The sequence below is a fragment of the Triturus cristatus genome, chromosome 1_1 (assembly GCF_964204655.1).
Source record: "Triturus cristatus chromosome 1_1, aTriCri1.1, whole genome shotgun sequence".
In the NCBI taxonomy this organism is placed as follows: domain Eukaryota; kingdom Metazoa; phylum Chordata; class Amphibia; order Caudata; family Salamandridae; genus Triturus; species Triturus cristatus.
In genome coordinates this window covers 869,868,968-869,896,601 of record NC_140579.1, presented here as the reverse complement: position 1 = coordinate 869,896,601, position 27,634 = coordinate 869,868,968, and the positions used below count along the sequence as shown (strand labels likewise).

Here is a 27,634-nt window from a genome sequence, read left to right as displayed (position 1 = left end):
TTGAGGTATTTATGTTGAACAAGTCTTCAAAGTTCAGAGTACTTCTATCAACATGTCTTCCTTCTACTTCAGTCACTGAGTACTCACAAGCATACTCTCTGACAATGTAGGATGCTCCAGTATATAAATTCCATGTTCTCCTTCCCTGGCTCATTTTCAAACTTCTCCAGGAGACATTAGTTTGATTGTTATGCTTAAGACGCCTCCTTCTAGGAGAGCTCCTTCACTCACACTGGTGAAGGTTCCATTTCGCTGAGCATCTAACACTCCTAAAAAGAAGATACCTAGATTCTATGCTACCTATCCAGTCAGCACCCTAATCACAACTTTTTTTTAAAGATTCTGCACCATTGATGCCCTTCAAACCCAATATTACCTTTGGTCTCAAGCCTTTTATGACCCGCATTAGTTCTCACATCAGCTTCTCTAGGGAACTGTTAGACCTGGCACCATTGGCGTGGGTCACCCTTCCATTTTTGTCTGTGCCTCAATGTATTTTTGTGCTGGTGTTAGCTGCTCAGGGCCCTGTGACACTGCCATCCAGTGCCACAGGGCAAGTGCTCCCTATGGGAAAATGTATTATGTGACTTGACTTCCATGTTTGGCTTATTTGGTTTACTATCAATCCCTAGTAGAGTGCACCAGGGGTGCCAAGGGCTTGTATATCCAAATGCTGCTAGTGGGCTTGCAGCACTGGTTGTGCCACCCACAGAAGCAGCCTGGTAAAATGTGTCCAAGGTCTGCCATTGCAGAACCTGCATGCAGTCTGGTACTGTCATGCTGACTGGGCAAGTGTCCCCACTTGCCAGTCCCTAAACATTCCCTTACCTTCATGTTAGTCACCCCTATGGTAGGCCCTAGGGCCGGGTGCATTGTAAGGATAACGTAGGACATGCCCTGAGGTGTGTGGCATGTCCTAATAGTGAATTGCAGCCATTTTCATTTTTTCACTATTGTAAGGCTACCTGCTCTCCATAGGCCAGAATGGGCTGCTAGATTATAGCACTCTATAATCCTAGCAGGCTCAGGAAGCATGGTACAAATTCATGTTTAGTATGCCTGAACTCAGAATAATAAAATACATCTTTTAGCAAAGGTTATTTTAATATCCTGCGTTTGCAAATGCTACTTTTAGAAAGTTAGCCTTTGCGTGCCTAACCATTTCAGTCCGCCTCTGGAGGGGAGGGCTATCTTCTTGGTGTGTAGCTTGAGTGACAGGGCTGGGAAGTTCCAGGAGACAGGCTGGGGCTGCCAGGTGGTGGATAGAGAGATTACACCAGGATGGGTGGGAGGAGTGCACCTTGACTCTGAATAGGGCAGTGCTCTGCCACCACAATGCTGGCTCCACCCCCCGGGGAGCGTCTGATGTCTCTGCCCTGCCTGCTGAAAGAAGAAGCCAGAGTCCCAACAACAAAGTGCTCCTCACTGAAAAGAACTGGACTGGGATTATGCAAAGGCCCCCCTGGCCTGTAAAGACAAAAGAAACTTGGTATAAATGTAGGAGCCCTGCTCCTAAGAAATCAGATCCTGATTGAACCACGAAGAAACTCTGCCTGACTAGAAGGACCTGGAAGAAGCTGAAGGAGGAGTAACTTTCCCTGACCTGGGGGATTGGCCTGCAGCTGGTGCCTTGCTGAGAAAGGAGAGGAAAAGACTGAAAGAGACTTTGCACTTTGTTTTTCAACAATCTCCAAGGGCTTGGAAGAAGAGCTTGCCCCCTGAACTGAGTCCCAGGACCATTGGACTCATCTGCCTTCCAAAATTGAGTTGCCTGGACAATTTTTGCTTGTTTCCCGCTGGATTTGGCCCCAGTACGCCTCGTACCCCATCCGCCGCGAAGCCGTGTCTTTGCCGCCCGGCACCGTGTGTCTACGCTGATCCAAAAGCATTAGTACGCACCGTATCCCTCCCGGCCGCATCGCACCTAACCTTCCCCGCCGATTCGAGTCGTACAGCCCTGGCTGCCTAATCCTGTACGCCGGACCCAAGCTTCGCTGTCCCGCAGGTACGGTCCGTACGCTGCTAACGTACTGCACCGTGCCGTACTCAGAGCCGAGAAGCCGCATCACGCTGATCCTCCCCGTACGCTGTACGGCGCCGAGAAGTGTCGCTGCCTATCCGCACCGAAGGTACGGCTCGAACGCCAAACGCCACGGACTCTGCAAGCTGATCCGGGCCATCCGCACGTATCCCTGAAGGTCCCGTACCAACGCCGCGACCCGACCAGCATCCGAATACGCTGCTGAACTACGACCCGGACCCATCAACTTGTCCTGCACTGTCCGTCACGGACCCCACGAACTTAAGGTACTTTGTTCTGTTCGCACCACAGCGTGCATGTCACGGACCCCGGAGTCCGCCACGATTGTTTGACTCGTACTGTCCTTGTTTTTGATGCCTACGAGTCGCACATACAGGTACGAACCGTACAGAGCCTGAAAAGAAGCAGATTTGACTAAAAGAAGCCTATTTTTGCATTTTAAGCCTTTTTACAAGAACATTGAACTCTAAAATAATACTGTGGTCATTTTATTCGTTATTCTGGTCTTGTGCTAAGCCTTATATAAAGAGAACTATTTTTGATATAACCTTGACTGGTGTCCATTTGTGGTGTGTCATTGTATTACTGTATGTGTTCACAAATGCTTAACCTATGACGCCCTGAGAATAGTCTTGACTGCTTGCGCCACACTACCTAAAGGGTGAGCAGGGGTTATTTGAAAGGGTGATCCCCTTATCCTGACTTAGAATTGAGAGTCCCTGCTTGTCGCAAGTTCATACCTGTGCCAACTAGAGATTCCCAATTCTAACAGGAACCTACTCAGCATGCTACTCAACACCTTCTTAAAGTTCTGGCCTTCAGAATAAGACTTTCAAACTGCTTCCATTTTTGCCTCTGCAGCAAGAAAAAGAAGTTGACATTCCATCCGGATGTTAAGAACGAGAAGCTTGATTCCCCTGGGAGGAATGTGTGCTAGTTCTGTCATGCCCATGCAAATAGTAAGCATGAATGGTCATATGCACTGCTATGACATATCCATTTGGGAAAAGCTCTGGAGGTTCGTTGGAGACCATTAAAGGGGTACAAGAGAGGATTTCCACGAAATGGTAAATAAAGACTTCTTAAACGCCCACTGAGTATTTAGTCCATAGTCATCATCCCTAGATGCACATGGTTATTGCCAAGGGCTAGCCTGTTGAGATGCAGTACCTGCGCATTTTGGATGACCTAAACTGAGGGCTTTGTGTCCCAACTGCTTCCGGACACCCCCACAGGATATGTCAGCCGTTAGACCAGCTAGCTCTACAGTACCACCACCACCCCCCTATATCTTGTAGTGGTGTAGGTAGTCTCTGGCAACCACTGAACATGACAACCCTGATTCCTCGGGGATCGTGGAAAACAGTACAGTACTTTTTGCTCAGACACTTGTGCTTGCTTACTCTAAGAAAATACACAGGATGGCGATTAGGAAGTTTCAATAAGCATTTATTAGTCCAGCAACAGCCTTGTGTAAAACATATGTGCTGCGACAATCAGGAGACAGAAGCATATGAAAGAGATTGCAAATACTAAGATAGTAAATAGATACATTTCTATCATATTGCTAATAAGATGAACATAAGCAGTTCAGATAAAAACAGTAGCACTTGCATATTCCTAAAAATGCGCGCCCTAAGTAGTTTGCCTATATGTACCTAGCCTAGATCTGTATGTGTAGCATGTATATGCATATGTATGTATGTAGCCAAGAAACCCCTAGGGAAGAACCATCCCCCTGACCTGATGGTTGAGGATGAAGGACCCCGTCTCTGCTTCGAGGATGACACCCTGCAAGGGATGTCAGACCGCTGCGTGTCGAAGATTCAGCATGCAGGATCCCGTGTCCGCTTGGAAGGAATGCTCCTCTAATTTGCAGGGGGAAATAAGGGTCTTATATACTAGAGTGGTCACTCCAGGGTTTCCTCTAGAATCGATGTGTTTTGAAAACATTCATAAATGTTTTGAAAACATTCATAAATGTTTTTCCAAACAAATGTCATCATGCACAGCTGGCTGTTCGCCAAGGATGACAAAAGTAGTGCCCCTTATAAAGAATAATTATACCGTGCCTGAGGACATGTTTATGTACGTCAGGTACATGAATTATGATAGAGTACTGAGAGCCTGCTGTCGAAGAGACAGGAGCAAGCTACTGGGTAAAAGGTCACCTTTTCAGAATTGTTATTGTCATGCAGATGGGACAAATGTATGTAAAAAGGGGTATATATGATGGGACTAGCCTAAAAGGACATGATAAGCCCTGAAACAATCTTTGCTGCTCACTACCCTAAAGCCAGAAATTTGCAACAAACAATATTAAACCTTCTTTTTTTCTAGTCCAGTTGTTGGTTTAGTAAAGAAAGATTACCAATAGAGGGTGCAAATCACTCCATAGCAAACACAACGGAAACAGCCTCAATAACCGCATTATCCAACAAAATGAAGACAAGCATGCATCTGCAGCATCAGGAATGACCTCTTACCAGATTTAAATATTGACTCTTTTTTTCCCCCTCTCTTGTTGGCCTCTCTGTTAGGGCATGTATCGCAAATCATCTGTCAGAATGGCAAAAGTGTACAAAAGACAGGCGGTTGCTGAATGTTTTGCCAGAAGTGTTGTGCCTTGAGGTTTAGGTCACCTTGTTTGATTATTCCACCAAGATCTTTGACCCAAAACAAGAATGACTGAAATAACACATTGACCTACTTTACCAATGCAAGGCCATTGAATGGATCCTGATTTTCAAGAAAAGAAAGAGAATTTCTGTCTCTGAAGAAAGGACTAAAGTAAGATCTCGCAGTTGTTTTGAATCTGCAAAGTGATAAGAAAAATACATCAGCAGACCTAAACCTCAAGTCCACCAAGGGGATAGGATGTGTGCCATCAACGTACAGGAAGCATATTTCTACATTCCAAATCTGCTCATTTGCCAGAAATTCGTCTGTCGTCAGCAAATCTGTTTTGTTCATCAATAAAAAAAAATCCCCCAAAAAAATAAAATGCCAGAAATTCGCTCCGCCTTCTGGCAGAAGTAGATCACTTCAAGTAAAAGGTTCTTCGCCTCACTAAGTAAGCGCCTAATGCTTGGCAGTGGTGACAGTGCATTGTAGTAGGTAGTGAAGACAACCTTTGTCTACCTATAATTGGAAGAGTAGTTAATACAAGCTCTTTCCTTACAGGAAGTCTTATTCATGTTTCAAAGACCAGTAGTTGTGAAACTGGGAGGACAAACTGACACTAACAATGACAGCACTGCAGTCTTTCCAAAGTATGTGTCAGCTGAAAATCCTTTTATAAGGCATTACTTTCCATTTCAGGTCATGCACGCCGAGGCTATCATCACAGATGTTTAGGTCTCGCCTGACGCAGCGCATGCGCTGGTCTGGCGAGACTTATTGAGAGGGCTCCAAAAAGTGCTACCAGGTGAGCCTAGAGCTACAGTGCATGTGCGCGGGCGCGCGAGCCGCGCTTTACCGCGATTACTTTCACTTTCGCAGCCACACGACCGCTTTGCATAGCCAATAGGTCTCGCTTTTGGGACCTTATAAGTATTTAGTTATGCAACTGTTGCATGGCTAAACACTTATAAGGTCCCAAAGACGAGACCATTGGCTATGCCAATGCTTGTTTTCTGTTGGAGGGGAGTAGTCCACATGCATGTCCACAAGCTCAAGGGCTTCTGCTCGCACAAGGAGACCCTGTTACCTTATCAGTCAAACAAAGGTCAGAGCAGGGCACCTAACTCTGAGGATCTTTCTACCTGCAATGAAAAGAAATTCATTCTTGTTAAAACCATATAACGATGTACTGTCTGAACAAGATGGGAGGAAGTAGAGAGCCTTGTTCCTGGTAACACAAAACGTCTATAGATGGTTGATGGCCACAGTATGCATATCACCAAAATCATCTCCTAGAGGCTAATCCTCAACAGCAGGATGCAACAAACTTGCAAATGGGCCCTAAATGATGTAGTGCAAAAACAGCAAGGTGTTGGAAGGAATGCTTGTATTATTCTCAGCCACTGGCGATTGCTATGGGCCGCATTCCACGCCATAGTTTTTTGTCCACTGTGCCATTCTAGAAGAGTCCTGCCTTTTGTAAATCAGTCTTGCTCCTGCTAACCTAGGTACAGTCGATCCTGAATGGCTAGCTAACTCCCCTCCATATGAGAACACAATCAAGCCCAGACCAGTTTCTACCTACTTGGGTTTCATCAGTGAGGTATAGCTTGAGTCATGTGGCAGGGTAAGCACGGGAACCACATTTAGGCATACCTGTCACATTTGGGACGTATAATGCAAAAAACAACAAGGTGATGGCAGGAATGTTTGCATTAATCTCAGCCACTGGTGACCTTTTTTGTATTCTTTATTGTGACGCTGGGTATGCCTAGATGTGGGGCCTGTGCTCATTGTGCCACTAGAAGCAAGCTGCACTCAACTGAAGAGTCCCAAATAGCCCGAAACCAGTCTTGAGTTGTTTGTGTTTCAGTTCAGAGAATACCTGGTATAGGATGCTGTGTGCTAAAAAGAGGTACACTGTGTAAAGAGTCCAGTTAGAACCCCAGTTGGTTTACAAAGGCACAAGTGATAACCCAAGTGCTCTCTTTTGTGGTAGTGTGGGGGAGCAGGTAGGCTTATCAGAGGGTAGTGTTAAGCATTTGTTGACACATATTCAAGAATAAATCTGAGACCAATTTAGAAAAATAAGTCATTTTTATATTACTTTTGATAGCAAGAACTTCTTTATCAAGTAAGTACTTTTCTAAAAATTGATTTTAGCATGTACTTAAAATGTTCACTTAAATGCACCTTTATACAGTGCTTTCCTATGGGAGACAAGGCAAGTATAGCATACAGTGGTTTGCGTGCAGTTTCTGGGGTCTCCTCCGATCCAAATTACCACCAGCAGTCACTCATTAGCTGCCCTGGGGCGTGCGGTTGCAGAGGTGCAGGTCATGTTGGTAGCTGTGTGTGCTACACCGGTAGAAGAAAGAGGGGCCACCTAGAAATAGGCTGCAGAGTGGGACTTGGAGACAAGTCTGGGAGCTCCCAGCAGGGGCTCTGGTCACAAGGGTCCTGGGGACAAGGGAGCAAAGTAGGTTAGTCGGTACCCAGGCTTGGGCGCTCGGTTGCCGAGTAGAAAGGTCAGCTGGGCTCTGTGCACCTTAGAATTTTGCAGTTGTCGATCTTGCCAGTTGAAAGTGCAATATCAGGACCGCTGGGCCACTCTGGAGGTTGGTCTCTGCGGGGCTGACGTCTCTCGGCGGCTACTTTGACTTGGAGTCCCGACTGTACTCTCACGGTCTCTGCTTGCTGCAATGTGTCCAGTAGCCTGTATATTAGTCCTGTGTGGCTCCGGTTGGTCCTGGTGTCCGCTTGGTGGGGGAGACATATCTGTCCTTCAGGAGCACAGGGTCCTCTTCCTGGGGGGGCTGCTGCATCGGGCTGGCCTGGGAATGGCTACATAGTGGACCTGACTTTGTTTTTCAGTGCCTGCAGACTGAAGGGGAGTAGCTCCTCTACTTCAAGGAAGATTGCTCGGGGATTTGCAAAGGCTGGCAGTCTTGCAAGGTACTTGGAAGCTGGTCAGCAGCAGGACGAGTCGCTAGATTGCGATTGTCGAGACTTAGTGCGGCAGGCAGGACTTGGAGCCAAAAGTCCACAGCAGTCTTCAGTTCTTGCTTTTTCTTGCTGCTCTCCGTATCCTCTTTTTGATCTGTCAAATCTAATTTCCTGGTGTCAGGGGTGCCACTTAAATGTTCAATTTAGGGGCGTTACATGGCGTGTCCGGTAGTACCCAATGGGCTACTTACCTTTAGGGTGTCTACACCATCTATATGACCACTTCCTGTGGGAAATGGGCATAACCCTGACCCAGAGATCCTAAATCCGCCAAAACTAAGATGGTGAAATTTAAAACATCGTGTCAACATCAGGTAGCCCACCTTAGGGTCCTGGTCAGTGGCGGTGCGTCCATTGGGGCGGTGGGGCGATGCCCCACTAACCCAGCCAGCCAGCACAATGATGAGCACAGAGTCAACTCAATCAAAAAAAGAGAAAGCCTCGAGAGTCCGCGCGCTGCGCATTATGCGTTCGCGGATTCAATCGCGGCGCTGATGGGTGGGGGCGGGGCCGGGCTAAGTGACAGCAGAGGTAGCTGGCAGGTGCTGCAATACTAATACTAGTGCGGGTAAGTGCGCATGCTCGATTTTGAGAGCTGACCATCCCGAACATGCGCGCTACCCATAGTTATGACGCATTGGCCAATAAGGTAGCCACTCAACCAGGGAAGCGAGTGGGGGGGGAGTCGGAGCCGAGGGTTGCTTCATGCAGCAGCCCCCGGTCTCCAAATGGGCGAGCCGTCATCAGTGCTCTAGCCAATCCAATCCGGGTGCTGCTAATGCAGCGTCTGGATTGGCAGAGACACCGCGCAGCCTGAGGGCAGGCATTTGTCGCATTGGGTGCCGCGCGTGGGATGGGTGGTCCTGCCGCTGTGCCGCACTGTGATAGGCCGGCATACATTCGTGACGTGACCTGAGCTTGCGCAGGCTCCGTCACGGTCACCGCGTCGTCGTTACTCAGTGCCACGAGGAGACTGACTGCTGCTGTGACCACGAGGCCTCGTGCGGTGCAGGCGCAGCCACTGGCGAGTGGCGATTCATGTCGAATCGAAGTGTGATTGTGAACTTAACTTAACTACTTAGTCCGAGTCGACAGCACTCTGCAAAATTGTGTGCGGTAAGGGCCTCCAGTTGCCGCCGCGGCTGCAGTGCACTCCTATTATTTAAATAATAGAATAGTCAAGCTCCCTGAGAGTATGAGATTGCGGCACTTGATAAATATATTTTTTTGTTGCATGACTTGTTGTGCCCTTCGAATGAATGTATGATATGTATCCTTGTGTAACGTAACCGGTGCTCTGACTTCGAGTCGAGTTCGCGCTATATAAATCTGCAGCAAAAAAATAATAATAAACTAAATCCAGCCGACCAAAACACAGAAAAAGGCCGCAAAACTATTAAACTGTCAAATGACATTCACGGACGTTCCTATTATATGACGGCTGTTTCAAAATCATGCGCAACGTTGTACCAAGTCCATTATCAGGCAAAAAATCATAATATTGAAGACATATATTTTGGATTCTAAAATTGTGGAATTGTTTAATGATTGCGAGAGAGCCGTCTATATTAAGCTTTTATTATGTAGCGTTTGCTACTGAAGGTTTGCTCTTTGCCAACATGTAAAAAAAACAAAACACAGGTGCTACCCAACTAAAAGCTGGTATTTAGCCTTAGAGGGGGAAAAGGCTGAGTTTGGGCAGCCAGCTCTGGAACATGCTGCCTGCTGTCAAGACGCCCAAGCTCATTCGCAACATACATTCAACGTGCATGGGGCAGGCCTCGCTATTCTGGATTGGAATATACTAGAAACAAGCATTTACAATGCAATGGTCTCGGCATTGGTAAAGTTAGAGCTATTGGCATTGCTCATGACATTATTTTTGTATATGTTTTTGTTTTTAAAACATTTAAAGAAACGGCATTGTCATGAGCAATGCCAATAGCTCTAACTTTAACAATGCCCACTTCCTGAAACCGACGAGTTATTTTCTCGACCCCATTTTCCAATGGGGGGAAATCTATTTTTAAAAAAATCCCCCGGCCTTCTGTGTGCATGCTAAATCTACACTTTTATCTCGGCTCGTGTGCTCGCTTTCTCCTTCCCTCCCGACTCACCGTCAGCTCAATAGACACAGGCCCGGAAACCGCGCCACAAACCGACCGGAAGTGACGGCTCTGAAAGCGGAAATAGCATAGAGCGAGGGCGCTCTGGCCTTCTAACAACCGGAAGTACCACAAGGCAAGGGTGTGCTGTAACTGTGGAGGACTCTATTGCCATAGAGTATAACGCTCTTTAGACTTGCTTGTGTCCGTGCCCGGTGTTTCGTGGAAGAGCGTGGTATCTAAAATAAACGACCTGGGCTATAGTCTGCAAATTACTTTTTCCACCGATTTTGTCAGTTTACCGGAATACTACAGCTGATACGTGAACAAGCCTGTCTGACTGTATACACGCCAAACAGTTTTCCGAACAATACTCTGTACAAGATCAGGTCCAACAAAAAAGATAGCCGGTAATGTGTTGGCGCTTTTCTACAAATGTCAATATAGTTTAATAAAGCGCCCCTGGCGGACCTGATGCTGTGTGTTCACTCTTAAGGGGTTTTGTTGCTCCTCAAGTGGACCTGCTCAACAATATTATAACTCAAATTACAATGTAAATCGTTTTAGAGGGACTACTAAGGGGAACACTGGGTCGTATGGTCTTTATGGAAACTAATATATCCCTCTCCGAATGACAATAAGGGGTGAACAAGGACATTAGGATTTAAAGAGAAATGGGGCTTGGGGAAGGCGGGAGGCAGCAGTGTATGTGAAAGGGAGAAGACCTGGTAAAGTGCAGTGTACGGTCCTTGCAGCTCCGGTTTGTGGTTGTGGTTATCCGGCAACTCGTGTCCCAGGCTGCCTTCCAGCATGTATCCTCTAAGTGTGCTCTTCTTCCGAACGGCAGCCCACTGTCCACTCCCGCATTGCCGGGCACCACCTGGTTCCAGCTGTGGGTGGCTGATCCCCTCGTCCGCCCTCGCAGCTCCTCAACCAGAGGCTTCCTTCACTCTGCTGCTGCTTCTGCACAGGTCCCGCACACAAGGTAAAGTCCTCAAAAATGTCCGGAAGAGCCTCGTCCTAGGACTGTGTTGCCGGCGCTCCTGCCCCGACGAGAAACCCCATCAGCTGGATTCGGAGCGGGTAGGCTGTTGCCGAGCTGCCGGAGACAAGGTGGTTTATTTAACAGGACTCCCAGCCGCTTCCCCTGGCTTCGCTCTCCCTCCTTCTGCCAGCCAGAGCCTGCTCCCTTTCCATAGAGACGGGGAAATCTAGAGCGTCTCGCGCCCGCCCACAGAAACAGGTCAGACTGGTAGCCATTTCGGAAATGAAATGTACCATTCCTCTGCAACGGCAAGGTTCGCATTGATACGGGCTAGCCCCTTCCAGTGTTTGAGGCCGTCCATGTTGGTATGGGAATCTTTCCTTTTAGTGTAAATCGATGTTTATTTTATTTAAAGCAATTTTATATAGCGGGAATTTTACCCGAAGGTGTCAGAAACAAAGTACCAGTTACATTACATAAGGAAGACACCACCGCCTTTCTCCGAGGCAGAGCAGAAATGCCTCGGAGAAAGGCAGCGTCCTTTTCGGATTCGGGGGCGTGTTTTGCTGTTGTCTCCTCCTTGAGACTTCTCACAAAAAACACGCCCCCCGATCCGAAAAGGACGGGGCCTAATCGGAGTGACTGACCTCTTCTCCAGTGGCTGGCCAGCATTTACGAGGCCAGCCAATGGAGAACAGGGGAGAAGAGGGGCGGGTTCAAGCCCCTCTTCTCCAAGTCATTAAATCTCCGACTTCCGGTTCTGCCTTTCGGCAGACCGGTAGTCCTCGACCTAAAAACTATACGAACGTTGTTCTTCGCTCGTAGTTTTTTTTATTCAAGTTACGGTGAATAACACAAAGTGTTTGGTCGAAGGACAAATATCCAAGCAAGTAGCAGATGATCATTTTAAGTTTCAGAAAGCAAGCCACCCACCTGCCGCTTAGATTTCTCTTCCCTCTCCCACTTGTAAATGTAACGTGCCTCCAGCCAAAGGACGAACTGACAGCCAATAAAAACCTACCCCATGAATTAGTGGCTGGAAAAAGGGTCGTGTTCTCTGTCCAAAAATAATGAAAATATTTCAAGTTTTTACAAAAACGAAGAGCAGTGAAAATAATTTAAGGAGAATCGCCTCTATCTCGTTTGTTGACTTTGCTGTGACGTGCGCAGCCCGAGGAACAGCAGAAGCTTCCGATAACGGAGGGCTCGCGGCACTGGCCTGTGACAGAAACCCCTAATCTCGAAGGACTTTCTCAAGCAAAACAGTTCGACAAAGCAGGGCTGTAAAACGGTCAAATTAAAAAAAAGCTTTACATCTGTTTTCTAGGTCACACTTTGTGACCCTCCATAGATAAAGAACACCAAATGACAACATTCGACAAGAGGGTTAGAGCGCCCCCCTTCTCCACAGCGGCTCTGTTTACATTAAAGATTTCTGCCCAGGGAGTGAAGGGGCAGGTGGTGGGGGGCTGCCTTTCAACGTCATCTCTCCGCCTCATTGGCTCCAGCCTCGCTGGCCCCTGCTCCTCGGTACGGTTACTCTACTCCAGATGTGCGGCGGCTCCAGCGTGGCTGCCACGTACAGTAAATTGCCATCCGAGAGGGCTCGTCAATCTGTGGGGTAGAGCGCTGTGGTGTCGGGAACGAAGCCGCCCCCTGGCATCCACTGAAATTTTTACCGGGGAGCTCAGGGGAGGGGAGACTTTGAGAAAGGTGAAGGGGAGTGCGGGAGGTGTTACATTAATCCTCCGACCGCCCCCCTAAGCACACTGTTGAAAAAGGAAAAAGAAACAGGGCTTATGAGAGGGTGTGTTCATGCGCTGCTTATAAACCTGTGGCGGTATACCATGGTTTCGTTCGTAGTGGGCCTCCGGACGAGGGCCCTGGCAATTATGTATTTTTTTTGTTTTTACAAATTAAGCACTGAACAGCACTCAGCAGCCAATGAATGACCCAGAATGCAGGGGTATGCCCTCACAGAATGTGAGTAGCATATTTTGAGGATGTCAAATGACTAATCAATGAGACTAAGGCCAATGAAGTAGATCGTTTTTTAACGATTTCTTAATTAATTACATTTTGAGAACCACAATAAAGCAATTTACTGTATTTTTCTTTTACTATAGGGTTTATACAGTAGTAATCATGTCTAGGAAGCGTATTTTGTTTCCATGTTTCGAAACCACAAGAACCACATTTTTTAATGCAATCAGAGTTTTTGGTGGGTTTTTGTTAAGAAAGGGATTGTGCTTAAGGACTCTGCACAGTGACGTAAGGAGCGCAGGGTCACTCTCTGGCGCGCGTGCTAAACCTCATCACGCGGCTTTATAAGTAGGCCTCTCGGGGGTGTACCCTCTGCCCCTCGGGCTGTGGAACCGTGGGGCTGCGCCTGTTTAGATACTAGTGAGCATCCTGTGTTTACCCTACTTTTTAAACAAGAATCTGGGTTCAGCCTTAATGTCAACCTAGGGAGTGGGACGAATTGCGGAGGGCCAACCCAAAACAGGCAAGCAAACATTACGTGCCAAAAAAAAGGCGCACTGGACAATAAAAACACCCTGCGAAGGTTTTAACATCAAACACAAAGCAACATATCTCAACAGTTTGGGAGCCTCGTGCAGAAGTGTTCCTGATGATTAATTTCTCATCATATCAGCTTTATTTCGGCCACTAGAGCCATAAAAGAAGAACAAAATAAGCATACAAAAGAATACATAACACTTAAAGAAACAAAGTACAATATGAAAAATAACAAATAAGCCATAACTATAAAAGGCAATGTTCAGTTACAATATTTGATTTTATACATCGATTGCACCTGAACCACGTTGCTGTTAAAAATTTCGCAACTGCGAATACTGTAGGTGCTGATAAATCTGATTTTAAAATTCTATAGGCTGGGAGGTGCTGCTTGAAGCCCATGTTTTTTAGTAGGGGGACCAGCCAGTATTTCCTAGGTCTTTGATAGGCTTGACAAAAGAATATAATATGCTGATCGGACTCGGATTGATGACCGCATGCTGGGCAATGTGCTACAGGTTGCGAATGTGTCCAAGTGGCCATGAATGCCCTAAGGGGGAGAGTGCCATAACACCATTGGAGATAAAGTTTCCTGGTTAGTGTTGGTTCTATGTCATCTAGGACGGGCTCTCGATGATATGTGTCTTTAAGCCTCAAGAAATGGTCCGATAGAGACCCTGCCCGAACCTTCATAAATAAGACACGTAAATTATACTCATAATAAACCAATGAGAGCGTTTTACGTGAGGTCGAGCAGCAAGCATTAGCTGGGTCTGACCACAGATCGGGTCTTCCTAGTGACTCACAAGTTTGTTTCACGTACATTAACCAAGGCACTTGAGCTACTTTTACAAGGCGCAAAATCTCTTGGAGCTCCATTCTATAATTCTGGAGCTCTGGTATACACCAAATTTTACGCCAAAAAATTAAGGGTTTAAGACCAAGCTCCTCTGTGATGGGTCTTAAACCCAGGTCTAGTCTTAATGGTAATAGTGGTGTGCTAGACGGTAGAGCTGTCAAATGCCTTAAGAAATTATTCTCAATAACCTGCAATTTCTGGTTAGTTGTATGGCCCCAGATTTCACCCCCATATAGCCCAGCCGCCCTCGCCTGGGTTTTGTAGATATGAAGGCGTGGGCCTAATGGTTTGTAACTCAGACCTTTCGTCATCCTAGATATGGCACCCGTCATCTGAGTCAGCTTCAGTTTTACCTTAAATTGATGTGAGTCCCACTTCATAAATTGGTTGAATATGACCCCCAGATATTCAAACGTGTATACCCTCTCAAGTCTAGTGTCCCCTATCCGAGGGCTCGGCCGTGTTGAAGAGGGCGGGTTGAAGATCATATATTTTGTTTTTGTGGCATTGATCTCCAGCCCATGTATCTTACAGAAGTCCACAAATCCGTCCAGGACCCTTTGTATGCCCATCGGGGATTTGGAGAGCAGCAGGGTGTCGTCAGCAAACATAATTGCTGGCACCCTGCTGCCGACCAGCCTAGGGGCATCGGTGTTGCTTAACTCGTTTAGGTGGCTAAAAACCCCGTTGACAAAGAGGCAGAAAAGGGTCGGTGCAAGCACACAGCCCTGTCTAACCCCCCTGTCAACCGGAAAACTATCCGAGAGGTTTCCTCCTCTGCCGCACCTTACCCTTGCAAAGTTGCCCTGGTGTAATTTCTTCAAAATTATCAGAAGATAATCGGGGACCCCTAAAACCGTCAAGACGGCCCATAATTTGTCCCTAGGGACTAAGTCAAAGGCCGCTCGTAGGTCAACAAATACCGTGTACAGGCTGCCCCCCTCGATTAGTACAGACTTCCAATATATAAGGTTAAAACGAAAAATTTGGTCCACCGTTGAGACACCACTCCTAAACCCTGCTTGAAAAGGGCTCAGAATATCACAATCATCAATCTAGACCTGGAGGCGATTCAGTATCAGTCTGCCGAAGATTTTTTGTGAAACATCGATAAGACTGATTGGTCTATAGTTGGCTGGAAGCAGAGGAGATCCCTTTTTAAAGATGGGGACGATCTCTGCGCCCAGCCAAGTATCAGGAACCTCCTTACCCCCCAGGATGGAGTTGAAAAGTAAAGCTAAATAGGGTGCCCGAACATCCGGCTCTTGTTTGAAAAGATCGCCCGGGAGACCATCCAGGCCAGGAGCCTTGCCTGATGCCAACCCAGCGATAGCTACTCTAACCTCCTTTGTTGTAAAGCACACCACTTCCGCAACATCATCCACCAACGGTGAAGAGGAAACTACCAATTCTCCATCTGGTGAATGGTATAGCGATTGAAAGTGGTCTGACCATGCCCTAGCAGAAATATTCGGCTCCACTGCTGGTGCCAAATCCGCGGAGCCAGTGTTCACTGTGCGCCAAAATTTGCGTGAATCGCCCTTGCCGAGTGAGATGGTGAGTGTTTCCCATTTGTGATGTTCCCATTCTGTTTTTGCGTTACAAATTAGGGTTTTATAGGCAGATCTCTTGGCCCTAATTTCCTCACTTCCCATGCCTGCCTTAATAGAGGTCAATAAACTTGTTTTGGCATTACGGCAAGTCTTGTTATACCAAGCTGGTCCTACAACATGACCAGTGACCCTTTTTGTTAGGCATGTAAGGATTGGGGAAACTGATTTAGAGAGATCTTTATGGAACTGCCCTATATATTTTTGTGCACTCTGAGTTGCATCATGGGCCATGAGTGCCTGTATCTTTTCAAATATGGGAATTACCCTCGCGTAAAGCATGGGTATCTTCTCTGGTTTGGAAACTAATCTCTCCCATTTCACTCTGCGTCTATTATGTGTGAGGCCGAGCCCCACCTCTGATGTTACCCTCTGGCTTACCCTGGGGTCGAGACCGGGATGATCGTATTCCAGTTCCAACGCATTGTGGTCGCTGTCTTCCCTAGGTATCACCTGGAAGTCAATAATACGCGGCCACAGAGCTAAAGGAACAAGGATGTTGTCCAGTCTCAACTCCCTCCCCGCTCTGTTATAGGTATACCTGGCTGGAATATCCGAGTTTATCCTGCCATTACAGGCCCGAAGACCATATTTCAGGGTTAGAGAGGTGATTTGTTTGGCTAAGGGCGTCCAGGCTCTTGGTGGCGGAGCATATAGGGGGGGTATCGACCACTCCAAGTCCTCCTCCTGTGCCAAATCCACCAATAAGCCCGGGAGGGGCTCGAAGTGGCAGTTAAAATCTCCCCCGATTAGGATGGGGGTACCCTGTGGAATTTCATCTAAAGCGAGTGCCAACTCCTCTATCGTACGCGAGTCCTGCGAGATGTTAGTTGGCCTTGAATAGACATTAATCAGCAGGAGACTGTTTGCGTTCGGCTACTCGAGCCGAACTATGAGAATATCCTCCGAGTTTTGTGGGTAAGTAGTAGCTCTACATCCCAGATCATTTGCCACCCATATAGCCAAACCTCCCGAGGGGCATCCAAAACCACCCCATTTTGCTTGCACAGCAAAAGTTGCAAACCCTGGGTGGGGAAGGTGTTCTCTCATCCAGGTTTCTTGAAAGAAACAGAGGTCTTGGTCCTGAATATAGGCGCACCAGTCTGGACAAATTAATTTATTGCCCAGACCGGCCACATTCCAGGATAGAATCTTAAGGGAGGGGCAATTTATTCTCTCCGTTGCTAAGTTAAGAGACTCTCCTGTGTCGTGCCTTAATGGTAAGATGTCAACTGGGCAGGCTACTTGGGGTAAGATTTCCACTTTTAAGCTGGACGTAGATAGAGAAGTGCCGGCACCTTTCTCCTGATCTAAATGTTCCCGGTTGCGTTTAGCCTTTACTAACTGAACTGTTTCCCGAGCTTGGGTTTTATTAGTCCTTTTGGGCATTATGGCCTCCTCTCCCACTGTCTTTTGTGGTCAGTCCACCATGACAAGACTACTAAATCTGTTATAGGTGGAAAAATGGTCAAATCGTGGTGGTCTGAGATGGGAATTTACGCTTGTGTCCCTGGTCACCCGATTTCTACCCCTTCTGGGCACTAGTTCCCATTGCTCCTCTGCCTGTTCACGATTGACAGATGGATAGAAGAAAGATAGGGGAAGTGGATGTATTGAGGTCCCTTGTGTCTGGTGTGGCCAACTACATATGTGAGTGACGGTGAGGGGATCTCTAAAATTAATCAGAACACAGTCACCTTGAATTGACTTACTGGTGTTTCCTATCCAAGGGACACACCTCACCATCAACACTTCACTGTATATTCCTTCCGGAAGAGGCCTGTTGGCGGTGAGCCAATGTATAACTTTATTCTTCAAGGCCCCCGGTGGTTCTCGGGTAGAGGGCTTTAGTTCTGGGATACCAGTTAAAATTACTGTATAAGGAGTGGCCTCTGGTGGCAAATTAATAGATCTATAATTTGCGTCTCTACCGGAGGTGCCCATTGAGGGTTCAGGCATCTTCGCATGCTGGCTCAAGCCGTGGATATTCAATGGGAGTTTAGGATTTGGAAACTCCGAAGTCTCGGGCATTGGCTGTTGCGGTTGTATAGCCTTAGGTGACAAACAGCCGACCTCAGTTAAGGTCACAGATGGAGGGATCGTTACAGTACCGGGCAGTCTGTCACTTGGAATCTGATTGGATGAGTTAGTTCCCTCTATTAGTCGGGTTATACCCTTTTGAAGGTGCACAAGGGATGTTTCTATCTTTGCCAAACGATTTTCAAGGGGATTAAGTAGGTCCCTTAGCAAAGCACCAACATTTGACATGGTAAGGCCCTCTTCCCTCGATACGGCATTTGGACTGGGGTTTTTTTGGGGCATAATATTAGAAGTTAATGCGGTATGTTGTTGAGGTTTATCCGGACCCTTTTTAGCCGAACTATCTGAGATCTTCTCACAGATGAGATTGTATTTAGGAGATAGCTCCTTCCCGTACGTGTTGAAGTGTTAGGACGGACTGGGAGGCCTTGGTAATGGTTTGCTCTCTGTTTGTTCTACTAGATTTGGTATTAATGACAGGTGTTAATGTAGTGGGTGGTGGGAGGGGTAATAAACTGAAATCGGTATGAGCGGAAATATCGCAATCGGTTATTGTGGCACTGGAAATACTAAGTGCAAACTGCTCAGTTATTACATTGGATGATACAATAGGTCCCCCCCCTTCTGCCAATATACGACCGGGCGAAGGATCTGGAGTTATAGCATGTTGAAGAGGACCTAAGGATGACCTTCTAACCCATTCTATCTCTTGGGAAATACGTCTTTCTAATGTGGTGATTTCGTCTATGAGAAGGGACCCCGCCTTGGCAAAGTACGTGTCCAGAGTACCTTTAGGGGCCCCCGTGGCCAACGATGTTTTACTCCTCGTTTCTCTTGCTGCCATCTTTCCCAGTTCAGTGTCAAGCTTCGTAGCAAGGGCGAGAGCCTAGTGTCTTAGCCTTTGCCCTTCCTCGCCCGTACTCAAACGGCCTCAAACGGCCCGCTCTTTGCCCGGTCTTCGCCCGGAGCTGAGTCCCGCGCGCGTCCCGCTAGCGCGTAAGGGCTGGGGTATACTAATGGAAGAGAGGGTAAGAGGAGGAGTCAGGAAGAGGAGCCAGGTGCGTCAGGTGAGTTGTGCGCTAGGCACCCTGGTCCTCGCAGTCCCGGCTGCAAGAAGTTCTGATTAAAATCAGCGTTCCCCCTGAGAGCGACGTGGCGTCCTCTGCTGCCGTGGAACAAGACCTAGATGGAAGCGCAGTCGGTTGAAGCCAAAGTCAAATCCTTCGAGCGGCTCCCGCGAAGCGGGGGCCGCGAGGCGTTGGGTAGCTGATGGGGGAGGAGTCGGGAAGAGGAGCCAGGTGCGTCAGGTGAGTTGTGCGCTAGGCACCCTGGTCCTCGCAGTCCCGGCTGCAAGAAGTTCCGATTAAAATCAGCGTTCCCCCTGAGAGCGACGTGGCGTCCTCTGCTGCCGTCGAACAAGACCTAGATGGAAGGGCAGTCGGTTGAAGCCAAAGTCAAATCCTTAGAGCGGCACTATACACAGATAGCAGGATAAAACAAAAAAAGTCTCACTTTGCGAAATGAAGTCCGGCACTAAAAACCCAGGTCTATGGCCCAGTCCAGTCTCTGCCAGGGCCCGCCCTTTGCCCGGGAGGCGCGAACCGCAATTGAAGGTTCCCCGGTAGCAGGGGGCGGGGCCACAGGTGTTCACACTGTTCACACTGCCCCTCAAGCTCCTGGGGCAAGGATTGCTGGATTGCTGATCCTGTGTCCGATACGAAGCGTCTCCCCAAAAGATGAAAGCTTCAGGCAGGCACAGCAGGCACAGCAAAGAGGCGAGTTCCAGACACTGCAGACCGTTTCCAGTGCCTCCAGCCAACAGGCCACTTCTAGAGGGTGGCAGGCTCAAGCTCGCAGGTTAGACAGGCTAAGAGCAGCTGCTCCAAATTCCCTACACCCCCAGTGCCCTCCAGTTGGCAGACACAGGCACACGAGGCAGACAGAATAGAAATTACCTTCGGTGCCTTCAATCCAATCAAGGCTCCCACACGTGGTCCGTTGGTCTGGGAAAGTTGGAAGCCGTTAACGGGGGCAGAAAGGAACCAGTCCTATGAGTCTCGTGAGTTTGCGCTGCCCTGCAACGCTTCATTAATCCGGGGGCTATTGGGGCTGTTAAGGGCTGTTAGGATGCCTGCCACTACGGGTAACGGGTAACGGGTGACGGGGACAAGAAAGAACAGACCCACCGTTCAGAGGTCCGCAGCCTGCCGTGCCGTGCTCAGAAGCCGCTCTTGCTTTCGAGAGCGTGCAGGAAACTACGGTCCGGATCCTCTCAAAACCGAAGCCGCTCCCTCAGCAGTTTAATTCCATCGGTATCGGTATGTAAACGGCCTATTCTGGAGTTTCAGCGGCATCGTAGAACACCGCTCAGCTGCTCGCGGTGTCTGATGTTGCGGAGGAGGACGTGGGAGCAGAATTACGTGGTATCAGTGGTAATTGTTGTCGGATGGAGTCTAAACCGACAGTCGCTGCCTCTCTTTTCTCTAGTGACTGCCGACCGAGGCTGACTTCTGCCGGCAAGCCTTTTTTCCGGCGCGGGGTGGCCGAAAAACTTGGTAAGGAAACGGGTATGAACAGGGCTCCTGCTCTTAATTTCACTTAAAAGGTGAGCCGAGTCGGCTCACCTTTGTGACAGGCCTACTACTTTTCTGGCGATTCATGTCGAATCGAAGTGTGATCTTTACTTAACTTAGTCTACTACTCTGCACAGCACTCTGCAAAATTGTGTGCGGTAAGGGCCTCCAGTTGCCGCCGCGGCTGCAGTGCACTCCTATTATTTAAATAATAGAATAGTCAAGCTCCCTGAGAGTATGAGATTGCGGCACTTGGAAAATATCTTTTTTTGTTGCATGACTTCATTTTCTTTTTATTTTGCCAAAGTTACCATGTTTTTCAAATATGGTCTTTACTTATTGGAAAGCAAAGCCATCCTATGAAAAGTACGTTTTTTTCATGTCGGTGGGCATTTTGAGACAGCTAAGAGCAGCCCCTGCTCCTGGGGTTCCTCAGCATCCTTCCACAGTACAGCAGACACCTGCAGGTTCAAAACCCTTCCCGCTTGGAGTTAGAAAAGGCCACCAGACAAAACCTATTTGGCCCTGTGCAGATTATATAACATCAGTTGAATGTCTCCCTTAATCCTTCAGGAACTGATTAATTTTCCAGCTAGAAGCACGTTTCTCACTGCCAGCATATGGAGGTTGTACATTGGAACGCACATGAAAAAGCTTTTGTTTGCCCCCACAGGGAGTGAGACATTTAGATGATAGTTCTTCAGCTTTTATCATTTGAAAATACACTCACTAAAACATGTGCAGACGTGGTTGGGAATAGATTGGAAGTGCTGCAGTACTTTGCAAATGGCAAAGTAATTGTTTTGCACCTCTCCCCCTCACATGTGCTGCAAAGAATAGGTACCTGATGCAGATCACAAAATGCACATGATGTAATAGGTCAGTGAGTCACTGCTTTTGTCAGAGAGATCCTTTTGTCACTTGCAGTTTTTGGTAAATTAAAATCCTAACATAGAACAGTGAGCTATTAACTGTCATCTAAGAGCTGCATGCAAACTGCAAGGTAAACATTGGAGCGTTGTGTTTTTTCTCCCAGTCTTTGTTTGATTTCCCTAATGTTTCAATAATAAATTGTTATATTTTTATTTTCAGCACGTCCTAAAGGCTGACAACAACCTGAACCATTACCAAATTTTTGGGCAATTTTTCTGCAAAGAACAAGAGGCCCCAGCCGCCCCAACCTCCTTTGCTGCAGCAAACACCAGTGTTAAAGGTAAGGAAACTGATGCTATATTTTGTACATTGAAGTTAGGGATATGTATCCTGGTGGCCACTCTACATGGTGGTTGGGTGCACATTCTGAACATTGTACCCTCAGTGGATGGAATTTACTAATAGCCTTAGCCCTGTGCTTTGCGCAATAACGGTTGTTAAAGGCACTCTCTATCCCTTGCCTTGTAAAAGACCCTCAAGCAGAGTCTGTTTCAGTGCCTTCTGCAACCTCTATGGCTCACAGAGGCAGCAGCCACTAAGGATGTATTTTTAGCAGTCACGTTGTGCAAAGGGGAGCTGTTGGAGATTTATTGCGGTACTGCACAAGATATATGTATTTATACTGAAATTTGATATTATTGCACCGCACCTTATACGTTGTACTTTGATTATTGACAGGTTTCTTTAATATATATTGGTAAGGCCAGCATCGGCATCATGAATACAGTACAAGAGCTGATTACAAAGTCATTCCAGGCACGGCCACTTGAACAGAAACTACATTTAAAGCAATTAGGACCTCATCAGCCTGAAATAAAGCTACAGCAAACTTCCCAGGACAGAGGAAAAATGTCCAAACGTACATTCTCAAACGCCTGGTACACAAAAGCTGATTGGCTTACAGGGTGCCCTTTAAGAAATTCTCTGTTCTGCTTCCCCTGCTTGCTGTTTGGTGGTGAGTTTTCTTGGACAAATCAAGGAGTAACAGACTTGAAACATTTGTCTGAAAAAATAAAGAAGCATGCACACACAAGAAAGCATATGGAAAACCTGACGAGACTGGGAATGTTGGGGGAAGATGCACCGATTGAGCAGCAGATAAGTGATGCATACCGCAAAGCAATACAGAAACACAATGAAGCAGTTGATAGGAACAGACAGATTCTATCCAAAATAATTGCATTCGTTTCTGTGGTGCTTTTGAACTGGCATTGCGAGGCCATGATGAATCAGAAGGTTCCCCAAATCCTGGAATATTCAAAGGCCTTGTGGATTTAATAGCAAGCATAGACAAGGTAATGGAAGCACATTTAGCAAGTGCTACAGTCTTTAAGGGCACCTCTAAAACAATACAAAATGAACTCCTTGAGTGTATGCTCGAAATTATGAGAAGCCATATTGTGCAAGAGGAGCAAAACACAGACTTTGTGGCTATTCAGGCTGATGACACCACTGATGTGGCCACTAAAACATAGTCCGTATTAGTGTTTCGGTACATTGACAATGACAGACAAGATGTGGAGAGGTTCTATGGTTTCACACATTTAAGAGACTCTAGTGCAGAAACCATTACTGCAGCTATACTGCGTCAACTGAGCTTAATTTTTCCAGAGCTGCCTCAAAAAAAAAAACTTTTTGCGCAAAGCTATGATGGTGCGTCCGTAATGAGTGGAAGCCTTAGTGGAGTTCAGAAGAGAATTCGAGATGTGTACCCTAATGCTCATTATGTGCACTGTTACGCTCACCAACTTAATCTTATTGTGCAACAGGCAGTATCAAGGATCACCGAGACACGAATTTTCTTTCAGGATATAGGAGGCATGGCAGCATTCTTCTCACGTTCCCCCAAAAGAACAGAAGCACTTCATGAGATTGTGGACAAAAGCGTTCCAAGGGGATCCTCAACTCGTTGGAACTTTAACATCCGTACAGTCAACCTAATCTATGAACATAGAGAGGACATTGAGAAATGTTTTGAAGCCATAGAAGACAATGATGAGTTTGATTACAAAAGTCAGATTGAAGCCCGTGGCTTTGCTAGAACACTACAAGACAGAGAGTTTCAGTTCTTACTGTTTTTATTTCATGATATAATGGTAGCTGTCGACCTGTTATACAATCAGTTACAAGCACGAGAGATAGATACTGTCAAAGTGCAAGTATATACTACTATGTTTGTACAAAGCATAAGCAAAGTGAGAGATGGGGTTGACAATTTAGACACCAAACTGCCAGAGCAATCTACTTTCTCAAACCGCAGGAAAAACATCACCACTCTGGTCCGAATTGCAAAGGAGATCTGTGACATTGTAATTGTGCAGGCAAAAGAACGATTTCTTTCACAAAACATTTGGTGAGTGCCACATTATTGCAAAGTCAACAGTTTGCCAAATATGATGAATCCTTCCCGGAGCGTGCTCTGAATGAGGCTGTGGAAGCTTATCCTATGCTCAAAAAAGAACAGCTGAGAACTGAGTTGACTGTACTGTACGCAATGCCTGTGTACCGGAAGGCCACAAGTGCCTTGTCTTTACTGGCTTTAATACATAAACTTAATATGGAAAAGTCACTTACAGAGACAGTGGCTTTACTTAAAATTGTCATAACCACTCCTATGACAACAGTCGAGTCAGAACGATGTTTTTCAGCCTTAAAGAGGATAAAGACATTCCTCAGGAACACCATGCTTGAGGAAAAACTCAATGCTTTGGCAATGCTCTCTGTAGAGAGCAAGCTAGTTCAGAAAATCCCGGACTTTAACATTAAAGTTATTGACAAGTTTGCTGATCTTAAAGAGTGCTGATTTAATTTACAAAAAGTAAACAATGTTGAATGCTGCTACTTTGCAACCAGTTTAGTTGTTTGTTAAATAAAAAACATCTGTGAGTGAGGGACTCAGAAATGCATTGTATCTCGAAGTCTGTTATGAAGCTCTGTGGTTATACTGAATAAGCAGCTACCTATGTTATATGACATTTCTTTATTAAAGTTATAACTGCACTTTCACAATTGCTTTATTAACCTTCCTGCTTTCTCAAATTTGCTTGAAAATGCACCATTTTTCTTCTCTTTTTTCAAAAATTTTTCGGGGGGAGAACCCCCCGAACCCGCCTTATGGTGGTTCAGGCTCGCTCACTACACTCGCTCGCAACGGTGCAGTATACCAATCATTTTACGCCCCACCACTTTCAAATGTCAGCGGCCGCCCCTGGTCCTGGTGCTGGTGCCAAATAGGCCCAGGGCAGGGGTTGGCATTTCTCCGTCTGGGTAAGCATTGGGTCGCATATTAAAGGTAGCAGAGGCCTTTGAAGCCACCTACCTTGATATGCTGAGCACTTAGCCATCCTGCTTGGAGGAGGCAATAACACCTCTGGCCGTAGCAGGGCATTGTTTCTGCCCTCAGAGAGCATGGGCTCTCACCTACAGGGGGTTAGAAACCCATCTGTTGTGGCAGGCTGGTCTACACCAATCGGCCAGAGCAGTAGGTTTTCAAGGGGCACCTCTAAGGTACCCTCTGGGTGCTTGTATTAATAAATCAATCACTGGAATCAGTATGGGCTTATTAATACGAGATGTTTGATACCAAACATTTCTAGTTTCAATGATGCCATCATGTAGCTGAGGAACTTGTGAACACTAGTGTCCAGCACATGTACTCAAGAATGGCTTCCCTGTTCACGTGCAATGTCCAAGAATCGACTTAGACATTACAGGGCCATATCTGCATATAGTAAAGTGTTCCCTGCCATAGGACTGTAAGGCCTGCTGTAGGGATGACTTACCTAAACTGCATGCAGTGTCTTAAGGCAGGCCTTGCACACAGGAGGTGTCCCATGTCGTGTCTTCACTTTTCTCTGCACCATGGCATGCAGTCTGCAATAGCAGTTTGCATGTTGGTTCTGAGGGGTCTCTTAGGGTGGCACAATACATGCTGCAGTCCTTAAGAACCCTCTTTAGCCTCCTTGCTCTAGGTACCAGGGGTGCTAAAGGTATTGCCAATTGGGTGAACAATTGTATAAAACAGTTTAGAGAAAGAGATCTGGCACTGGGGACCTGGAGAGCAGGAACCCAGTGCACTTTCTGTCAAAAATGGACCAGATATCAGGCTAAAACTGAGGGTGGCCTGTCAAAAAGGGGCACTTTCCTACACCTGGTTTCAGTTCGTGCTTGACTGTTCTTATTGAAGCATGATTTCCATATCGCTAAGTTTAATCTGAGGTGGCTTAGGGCACACAAAAAACGAGTCGCTGGTTTGCGGACCAAGTAATTACCAGTATCTTAGATTAATTTAAGCATTCCATCCATCACTGTTTTGCATTTTTCACTGAAACAATGAAGTGCTGCAGAATGCCTTTTGTGACTGTAGATTACCAAATACTGATCTTTTCACCACCATATACAGTAATCAAAGCATAGACTGCGCATCTAGGTTTTACCAACTGACCGCAAAGGGAAAAAGCCCATTTGATCAGCTGGTCAGGGAATTATATCCAAGCTTTTCTGCTGATCCCAGCTGTGGTAATAAAGCTGAAACATTCCAGAGCCAGTATGATCCTAAGTGCTACAGAGTAGTCCTGCAAATAGCGTTTCTTAAACTTCCTCCACGTATTGGAGTGGCTACAGAAGAGACTGCATTGAGACTGGATCTTACCAGGCATCAGCAAAGTATCCTGTACTCCATCCTTCCATCATTGAGCTAACAACCCTTGCTCCTTAAAGCTTCCGTTTTAGGCACATAAAACGTCCACATGAATATATAGTTTCTATGAACATTTTCACTGAAGGTTGAGACTTTCAACCAGGGCCTTTTCGACTGTACTCAAAATAAGTTATTACTGAGTTACTAAGGTTCCGGGTATGCTTACCTACCTGTTTTACATGCCAATTTCAGGTCTGTAATTATCCTCGATTAATATACATCTTGCAGCCATAACCACTTACCAAAAAAGTCCCTAAAAGGCCTGGGTTTTTTGTATTTTCAAAATTGCTGTAATTCTTAGACCCTATCATGCAAGTGTTCCCACCTTCCAGAAGATCTTCTCCCCAAGGGTACTTAACACATTACTATCAAAACTCATAAATACCCAATATCAGTCTATGCATAAGGCGACCTCCCTGCAGCATATTTCTTGAAAGGCAGCATTCTTATTAGCAGTCATTTCTTGAAAGGCAAAATCTCTTCCTAACTTTTGCCAAAATCCTTCCTCTACAGCAAACACTAGAGCTTCGTGTTTCTATCTTTTTTAGAACTAAAGATGATCACAATAGCATACTGCTTTTTGTAAACTATGGGCCACTTCTAGGAGGTTTATCCACGTCTAAACAGTTTGTTTCTCAGCTGATAGTTTCATTTGTTTTTCTGTGGCATCGGAAAGCAAATAAATCACAAAATCTCATTCCAGAAGGGAAACAATAATGCAGGGATTTGTCCTGTGACCACTTAGATGTCTACACATACTTTTACATACCTTGACATAGACTACAGACCTGAGGCCTCAGTTGGCTTCCTTAAACAGGCCTTATTAGGGGACCTCTTAAATGATATCACTATCACCATGATACTTTCTCATCTGCTATTAAGGGACATGGGCTTGCTGTTGTACTCAATGTTTTTGACTATCATTGAAGAGCCCATCAAAAAGGAAAAGTTACTTTCCTCCTTGTAATCTTTGATAGGAATGTTAATTGAAGTCGTTAGCAACTTTCCCTCTTGCCAGGCAGAAATATTGGGATGTTTTTACCATGGTGTCCATTCAAGCTAAAGGTAGCTGCCTCAGAATCCTGGTCACTGGATCTTTTTGCTTAACAAACTATGCTTTGTGCTCTGTGCTTGAGTCAGTTTACAGTTTACATTTCAGGCAATCATTTCATATGATCACTATCTGGCTTTCTGAACATTTATGGGAAGGCAAACACCTTTCTGCTACTTGTGCCTCTCTTCTCAACTTTTCCTTTCTTCCCTTAAACCTAGGCCAATGGCATCAAAATCGGGCCGCAGCAGTCCATCACACAACCACTCGGTGGAGGCAGTGGTCAGAACCCACAGGCGGAGGGGGATACTCGCGGTGCTGCTGATAACCAATCATGATTGAACCTTCACACTAAATATCATTGGCTCCTTTGTGCGTCCCGGACCTGTACAGAGATAATAGGAGAGATTCACCCCTCAGAGTGGCCTGGAGCAGCATCTCTTTAATTCCTGGTCACATTTCAAGAAGATAAATCCCTTTTGTTTGTCTCTTTCCCATCTTTTCTTGTGCTGGGCTGTGGCTAACAGAAAAGGAGGTCATGACACCACTCAAGCTGTAAACAAGAATATTCTGATGGGCTCTTGTACCTG

At 46.4% G+C, this 27,634-nt stretch overlaps 1 protein-coding gene across 1 annotated transcript in view; it reads left to right on the top strand.

Annotated features, from left to right (window-relative positions):
• The window catches only part of RAB2B (RAB2B, member RAS oncogene family), a 111,868-nt gene extending 84,499 nt beyond the window's left edge, over positions 1-27,369 (top strand). The window contains 2 exon segments of the mRNA XM_085646248.1: positions 27,266-27,335; positions 27,338-27,369. Of these exon segments, the coding sequence (XP_085502374.1) occupies positions 27,266-27,335; positions 27,338-27,369 (102 nt within the window).
• Positions 27,370-27,634: the final 265 nt, after the last annotated feature.